Source organism: Triticum urartu, chromosome 5 (genome assembly GCF_003073215.2).
Source record: "Triticum urartu cultivar G1812 chromosome 5, Tu2.1, whole genome shotgun sequence".
NCBI lineage: Eukaryota > Viridiplantae > Streptophyta > Magnoliopsida > Poales > Poaceae > Triticum > Triticum urartu.
Genome location: NC_053026.1, coordinates 42,980,652 through 42,989,121, shown reverse-complemented (window position 1 = coordinate 42,989,121; position 8,470 = coordinate 42,980,652). Strand labels below are relative to the sequence as shown.

Genomic DNA, 8,470 nt, shown 5'->3' with positions numbered 1-8,470 from the left:
CACATAGATCAGTACGAGTACTCTGTTTTTTCTGACATGAAAACAATACGAAGGGTCTCACCGTATTTCAAATTATTCTTCACTAGTTGCGAATTTGAGAAAACGTTCAACATGACTAAGTTTCACATTTTCAATAGCTTTGCGTAGACATTGAACTGAAATCTTTGGCCTCTTTGAAAGTTTCGCATTTGACAATTCTTTGTGAAATTTCGTGGATAAGCAAATAAGCACTCTGGCCCTTTCAAACAGTAAATGGGTTTGGATTCGTGGACAACAATAATTGATGGATGCAAATAAGCAATCTAGCCCTTTCTCTCAAAAAATAGAAATCGGAAACTTGCTATATACACAATTAAGGAACAAACTGCCTCCTTTGTTTCTTCCCAAATTGGGAAGAACCCAATACAACTAGTACTATGTATAGTATAACTGTGCTCTACTTAGCTAAACGATTAACTCCACACAGCGTTTGCGTCTCCGCCATGCCGCTGTGCTCCCTATCCTCTCGCCATGCTCCAGCGTCCGGCGGCTCGATGAGCATCCCCTGTGCCAAGCTCTCATAGTACGACCCGGCAACCATGCCGCCAAACCACTGCTCGTCGTCGAGCTCCAGCAAGTCACCTGACAACATGGAGAACAGAGCGCCGCTCGGGATAAAGGCCGACTCCTCTGCTGGGCAAGGTACTGGAAGAACAATCTGCTGCCGCTGGAACACTAAATTGCTGTCAAGATTGATAAATTAAGGTGTTTTTTTGCAGGTTCAATCTCTGATTATTTTCTTGTGGGGAATCCAATCTTTGGTTTACCTTGTAAAAGTACCTCCTTCCAGGCTCCAACCCATTCATGAGGCCATCAAAGACGAAGCCCGGGTCCCTCCACCCTACGCTGTCGTTCGCCGGCGCGTCGCACATGTGCTTCTGCTCGTACGTCCTCACCTCGTGCCCACCTCCGTACAGCCCTTCTCCTCCTCCTTCTCAAGCCCATACCTCACGGCCCTCTTTCCGGCGTACGCGCACATGAACATCACCCGCATCTTGTCGGCCCTATCGGCGAACGTGAGGTGCACCTGCTCGGGCCGCGTGGCCGAGCCCGCGAAAGAGACCTCGCCAGAGTGGAGGACGCGGTGGCGGCCATGGAGGAGCGGGTTACCGTCATGGTCGACGTGGTGGTAGGTGTACTCTTTGGCAGTACAGTGAAAGAGGCGGAACTGGTAGGGCGCCCGCAGGTTGGGGAGCCATGGGAGGGTGAGCTCTCCACGGCTGTTGCGCCAGGAGGCGGAGCCATTGAGGAAGATGTAGCCGAGAAAGTCGCGGTCGCTGGAGGTAGGGCCTGGGTTGCCGCGAGGGATCGGCCACAAGCAGCTTGGTCGACGGCTGGAGTGGCCGGCTGAACGGACGGGGGGGGGGGGGGGGGGGGGGGGGGGGGGGGGAGCGGGAGGGGCTCTTATTTGCATTTTTAATAAAAGACGATCAGTTCAACGAAAATGACAGAATCAGTACAACCCCTCGAATGCATCAGTTCAAATATTCTGTTACGCGAAACAAAATAGCCCAGATGTATATATATATATATATATATATATATATATATATATATATATATATATATATATATATATATACATTGGACAAGCCAACAATACAATGGAGGTACACATTTTATAGAACCAACTAGTTTCCTCCAAAAGTTCTCTGAATAATTTTAGCGCATGTGGAGAAACTATACCAACAGCAAAACTTACCCAATTTGCATCAAATCACCGAAATGTAATTGCACACATGGTTACCATGGTTACCTTAGAATAGTATACTTTTAGGCCAACATCCTACCTCAGAAAAAACAACCAAGACAACGTGATATGCCCCAGAAGGTTACACCACTGACGTTAGCACTGCCAGTTTCAAGGGAATGCAAGTTCTGTTTCAATCTGATTCACTCTTTATATTCAATTCAGGAAAAGATTCACTCAATATATTAAATTCACAAAAAGATTCACTCAACATTTATGTTCGCAGAATACCCTCTACAATCAAATTTTTGAGCAGGAAGCAATTGCATATAATAATTTACCTGTGTACGTAGATTTCACATACAATTCCATGCATTCAGAGTGGAACGATAATTTGATGTAAATTCCATCTTTGTTGGGTCAGCCAACCATGTCAAGAAACCATTTGTAATTGTGTCTAATTAAAATATAGCAGCTAGCATTCACATATAAGTATTTCATACAGGTAAAACAGATTATCTCAAAAGTGATAGCCAAGAAAAAAATTATTGTTCTTCACATAAGCCAGATTATAACAGAAGTGATAGCCAAGAAAAGTTTTATTGTTCTTCCACTACTAGGAAAAGGGCTACTAATGGCGCACCAGTTTTGCCTACTAATGGCGCACTACTGGTGCGCCATTAGTAGCACGTCACTAGTATTTTTTACTAATGGCGCACCACTGGTGCGCCATTAGTATACCACATACTAATGGCCACCAGTAGTGCGCCATTAGTATGCCTAGAGGTACGCCATTACTATCTGACTTAGTAATAGCGCACCACATAGAAGTGCGCCATTAGTAATAATTTTTTTCATTTTTTTAAATTCAATTTTTTCTCATTTTCTTAAAAAAATTAAATTTATTTATTTTTCTTAATCCCGGGTCACTATGGCTTAATCTCGAGTCAATATGCTTAATCTCAGGTCAATTCGCACTCTGTGATCAAACTTCCCAAAAGGTCACACATCCTCACACTACTCCAGCCCAAGCACGCTTAACTTCATAGTTCTATCCAACACCAGCACCACCTCACTTCACAGGCACTTGTTGATATATCTATCATATCAATCCTATTAAACCTTGCTGATGTCTAGGACTTTGTTCATATTCATGAGTGTGATGAAATTTTGAAAAAATATTTCAAACTTTCCGATCATATTACGTATCATATTTTGAAAAAAAAATTTCAAAACCAATTTTTTTCTGTTACTAGTGGCGCACCTAGCATGCGGTGCGCCACTAGTAAGTTTGAAATTTTTTCAATTTTTTTGCCTCCGGATCTTAGAAGCCCCGTAACTTTTTTCGGTTAGGTTTTTGGGGATTTTGAAAATTCGGATGTAACTTTTCGAGTAGATAATTTTTCATATAAAAAACTTTTTCATCCGAGTTCGTACGCAAAAGTTATGCCCATTTTTACAAATTCTCGAGAGATTTTGCAAAAAATTCGAAAATTCATGTTTGTAAATTTTGCTAACAACTAGACCACATATCACATGGGAATCTTATTTTCTTTTATTTTTTTGACATTTCTATCATTTTCTTTTTTTTTGAAACTGAAAAGGCGGTCCACGGGGGGGGGGGGGGGGGGGGGGGGGGGGGGGGGGGGGGGTGCATTCGGGGGAATGTTTGGGCCAAGTTACTAATGGCGCACCGTGGGAGTGGTGCGCCATTACTAGTTCAACTAGTAATGGCGCACCGTGGTGGTGGTGCGCCATTACTAGTTTAATGGCGCACCACTCCCACGGTGCGCCATTAGTAGTTTTAAAAAAAAATTAATTTTTTTTTACTAAATTTTTACTAATGACGCACCGTTGGAGTGGCGCCACTAGTAGTTTTGAAAAAATTAAAAAAAATTGTTACTAATGACACACCGTGGATGTGGTGCGCCATTAGTATTTGGACACTAATGGCGCACCAACACATGGTGCGCCATTAGTATATACTAATGGCGCACCACATGTCTGGTGCGCCATTAGTGTCATTTCCATCTATAGCCCTTTTCCTAGTAGTGTTCACATAAGCCAGATTATAACAGAAGTGATAGCCAAGAACTCAAAATTTTATCATTCTTCACATTAGCTAGATTATTTCCAAGTGGTAGCCAAGAACTTAAAAGTTTTACCATTCTTCACATAAGCCAGGGATTAAAGTAAGAACATAAAAAGGTAACTAGTGAGTTACCATACATTCATACTCCCTCCATCCCAAAATAAGTGTCGCTGATTTAGTAAGCGACACTAATTTTAGGATGGAGGGAGTATATAGTAGTAATATCAGATGAGAAAACCAATACATTGTAGACATATATTTTATAGAACTAACTGCTTCCTCCAAACGATCTCTGAAAACTGAAAGACATAGCAACCTCAGCTCAGGTCACTATGTATCAAAGTCACTAGATATAAGCTAACACAGACAGGGCATGCTAAATTTAGCAAGACTGGATTGCCTTCTCCGACCCAGCATAAGGCATTGGCCAACAAAGATCTTTCAGAACTGAATGGTAAGCAGTAGCTCATACTACATTGGCGTACTAAATTTTGCAGGACTTCACTGTTCTTTCAAACACATCTACAATGAGATCAGGACAAGATCTTTTGAGGTGTGCATACCCTTGGCTTGCGATCCCATCATCCATTTTATTCGAAGAGAGCATAAATTCAATGCAAGCATCTTTGAGGTTGTTGCAATGGTGCTGGTCAGCTAGAGCTAATATGGTTGCCACAGTCTCAACATCAAGACTCTTACATAGCATCCCTTCACATATCCTCTTCATCCTTTCCATTGCATACTTATCTGCAGCCACGAGTAAGTGCTTGACCATTTCTCTTTTGTCATCATCATCAAGATCGTCCACCGAAGGCATTGAATCAGTGTAGATGAAGTGAAGAAATGCCTTGAAAACAGCAGGCTGCATGTCATCAATAATTATGTCCTGTACACCTTTGTCCCCCATCGGACCATAGAACTCCGCATTGAAGACCACCGATCGCATCGCAAGCAAAATCTTATGAGCGGAAAAGACCTCCCCTTGAACCTTGAAAGTCACGTCTGCTCCTATCTTCCCCTCTAGCAAGGTTGCAAGATTATCCAAAAGGTCAAAGGGTGGCACATGGATATCGAGTGTTTCCTTGATAACACTAAGTTCGCACTCAATCACGAGACAATCATTCCGCACGTACACTGACTCTACTTCAGCGGTCGTCTTCATGAACTTTCCTACGCCCCAAGCTGGAAACTCATGGTCGAACGCTCGTGGCGCTTTGCTGGAGTGCACCACAATCGACCGCCCACTAAACCGATTCACAAGCATCCACTTGTGGAGCACCCTCGCCTCGGCGTTCTTGGTCAAGAGCTCGAGGAAGACGGATACGTAACCTTCATTCGCCTCGTCGTAGCCGTCAGGGTAGTAGCCGATGCACCCTTCGTAGCTGCCGATGGAGAATACCGGAGAATGGAGACATTCGCCTCTACCGAGGCCCTTGACACGGCTGTAGCCAGAGATCTCGACCGCGACCGTCGCCCGCGCCGTGTGCGTCTCTGATGTGCACCTCGACGGCACCATCGCTATTGAAGTCTGCGATACTGCCATTGTGGGAGTTGGGAAGAGGACGGGGGTCGGCGCGGGTTGGAGATCTCGATTAAGGCCGGCGGCGATGGGAGAGGTGGTTTTGCCTCCGAGGGTGAGCTGGGGAGCAGCGGCGCGACGGAACACGGGCCGATAGGCGCGGCGGCGGCGGTCAGATCGGGGGACAAGGTTCAGGACGAGGGTTTGGATGAGGAGGGACAAGGTTTCAGGACGAGGGTTTGGTGTTTTTTTTTTCTCAACAGAAAAAACTCGGTCGTTTTTTTTTCAAGTTTTTTTGAACTGTTTTTTCTTTTCAAGTTTATGTAAAGGAAACTACTACTCCCTCTGTTTCTAAATATTTGTTTTTTTTAAAGATTTCAAATGGATATATATATATATATATATATAAACATATTTTAGAGTGTAGATTCACTCATTTTACTTTGTACTATGTAGTTATTTGTTGAAATCTCTAGAAAGACAAATATTTAGAAACGGAAAGAATAGTAATGTGCAGTGTTATAACCAAGCCACTATTTCTAATCAAGTTTTCCTAACCAGGTTTCCCAACATTTTTTATGTAAAGGACCAATTTGGGCTTGACACGCGTAATAATTTGGGACCTGGTGGGGTACGGTCGCGTGTGGACCTAGCTTTTAACTTCGGATTTCCTTAATGTCTTTGCTGTGAACCTAGTGTTTTTGCATGCCGATTCATTCTTGGTCGACGATCGTTTCCGAGTTGTTCTCCTCCCTGCCGCTTTTCTTCTCTCGGTGCGGCGGCCGCCCTGTCACCTCGATGCTTCCCCTGAGCTTGATCCAGACGTAGCTGGGGCAGAGGATGAGGCGGTCGGCGCTCTGGATCATGAAGAGGACGACACATGCGTTGGTGAGGAACTGCAGGGCCGGGCCTAGGTAGGCGGCGCGTGCACGCATCCAGGATGAGTAGGCGGCAGCGAAGAGGCCCTTGACGGCCTCCAAGTCGAGGATCGCAGCGAGGTGCCAGCCCTGGGTGTGCGCAGCGATGTCGGCGACGATGAGGAGCACGGAGAGGAGGAGGAAGACGCGGAGGAAGCCGTAGAAGCTGGTCCGCAACGCTGGGCTCTCCCCTGCGTCGTGTCGGCCTCAACGTTGGAGTCAGTCCGGTCCGCCGCCACCCGCCTCCATGCGGCCGCCGCCATGGAGAGCGCGACGGTGGCGGCCCCCATGAGCTTCCTGGCCGCGTGGAGCGTGGTACGCTTTGAGGAGCAACACCCAGGTGATCTGGCGCGCATTCTTGCCACAGTTGTCCTTGCCCCCGTGGCGGGCGACCCCGGCGGCGACCCATGCTCTACGACATGTCGGGGTGGTGAGGTGGAGCGCGTACGTAGCCGGCCACGCACAAGTTGCCCTTGCTGATGTTGGCGACTAGCCGTCCCTGCTTTTGTCATGGCTCGCCGGAGCTGTACCTACGGGTCGGTGCAGGAACAATCATGTTGTCCTGATGCTCGTCGGTCCCCCGACACAGATCCCAAATCCGACGACCAGAGGACATGGACCTTGCGAGCTTGCAGCAACCGCAGCCCACCTAGGCATCAGCATGTCGTCGCGTTGCCGCACAGAGACAATTTGCTGCCTAAACACCCGTCGTCGCGCCATTGGGCCACACAGCGACCCAGCGCTCCTACCCAAGGAGCATTCCCGCGCTGGCCCAGAGGCCAAGTGAGAGGGATCGAGGCCCCACCGTGACCTACGTCAGCCAGGCTTTGCCCCACGGTGCTACGCTGTGGCTGCGGGGGAGGACGGGCAGGAGGCGGCGCGCTAGGGTTGCCCCCGGTCGGTCGGCGGGGGGTCAAAAACACAAGATTTTTCCTTAAGAATTTGGTGCATGTCATGATCTCCACTTTTATAAAAAAATTGAGTTGGTGATGATGGTGTGCCTGTCATCCTGTAATATAGAGCATCCGATCTATATCTAACGAATAGAAAGTAAACAATGATAATTTTACAAAAAGATACCCGCACCTCTCTCCATATTTGCATATAAGGTCTTCCATCATTCATCCTTATCTCCCACAACCTCATTGTTGAGCAAATTAAAAAAGAAAGTCTTTGAAACAATCTGGCATGATGGTCGTTGCCGGCGTCATGCCTCCAGTCAGTCCGACCACCTACCACCATCACGCCCCAGTCCTCCTCACCTTATCTATTCTCTTTCTCGTCTCCCCCACTCGGCTAAGTCTGAGCTGTTGGGACACGGACGACGCCGTCGACATGCTTGCGGAGGTCAGTGTTGGAGAGGATCTGCATCAGCGGTATACACGCTGAGTTATGTGAACCTGCAGATGTCGTTAGTTTTTTCACATGAGATTACTCCCGCATGCATCAATCACAATAGATTTTTGTAAAATAAATGCATCTTGATGTTCCATGCAATGCACGTGCATCTTGCTAGTTGTCACATAAAACAAAGGTTTGAAACTATTCCTCGAGAATTGCATGCAAAGTCGATCATAGGGGAAAAATTCATATAGTTTCCAGTCGTACGAACTAAACAACCTCCCAAAATTGCTAAAAATATCCTTTGAACGAACGAGAGTCCCTAAATCTCACAATTTTTTTGATACAAACATGTTAGCGATGGCCATATCCCCACAATTCTCAAGCAAGCCACCAGAATCATTCGCGATTTCCTCTGGCATGGCCGTCGCGACGCCAAGGCGGGTTACTGCCTTGTGTCTTGGCCCAAGGTGTGCCGCCCCACCGAGCTTGGGGGACTCAGCATGAGCAATCTACAATGCTCTGGCATTGCGTTGCGGACCCGTTGGCTTTGACTTAAGGCCACCTATCCGACACGTCCATGGCGCCATCTTCACCTCCCCTGCCAGGCGGAGATTAGCTTCTTCCAAGCCACCACCACCTGGATTCTTGGCGACGTTGGGACCTGTCTATTCTGGGAGGACCTTTGGCTCGACTACCAGTTCATCGCCAAGTTTGCGCCAACGTTGGCTGCTCTTGTCCCACGCAGATATCGACACAAGCGACTTAGTATGCGAGGGCATGCATCACTACGCTTGGATTGCCGACATTCGTGGGGCCTTGGGGGCTCTAGCCACGATAGAATATGTCGACCTCTGGTGCCGAATTCAACG

At 47.0% G+C, this 8,470-nt stretch overlaps 1 protein-coding gene and 1 pseudogene across 1 annotated transcript; both read right to left on the bottom strand.

Moving 5' to 3' along the window:
* Positions 1–436: 436 nt before the first annotated feature.
* On the bottom strand, positions 437–2,501 carry LOC125506722 (annotated as a pseudogene).
* A 1,804-nt stretch (positions 2,502–4,305) lies between these two features.
* On the bottom strand, positions 4,306–5,364 carry LOC125555574 (BTB/POZ and MATH domain-containing protein 2-like). The gene has a single exon (XM_048718480.1). The coding sequence runs from the start codon at positions 5,362–5,364 to the stop codon at positions 4,306–4,308; it is 1,059 nt and encodes a 352-aa protein (XP_048574437.1).
* Positions 5,365–8,470: the final 3,106 nt, after the last annotated feature.

What these genes read in the sequence shown, in the direction of transcription:
- LOC125555574 (XM_048718480.1), bottom strand. Translation starts at nt 5,364, where the DNA reads ATGGCAGTATCGCAGACTTCAATAGCGATGGTGCCGTCGAGGTGCACA.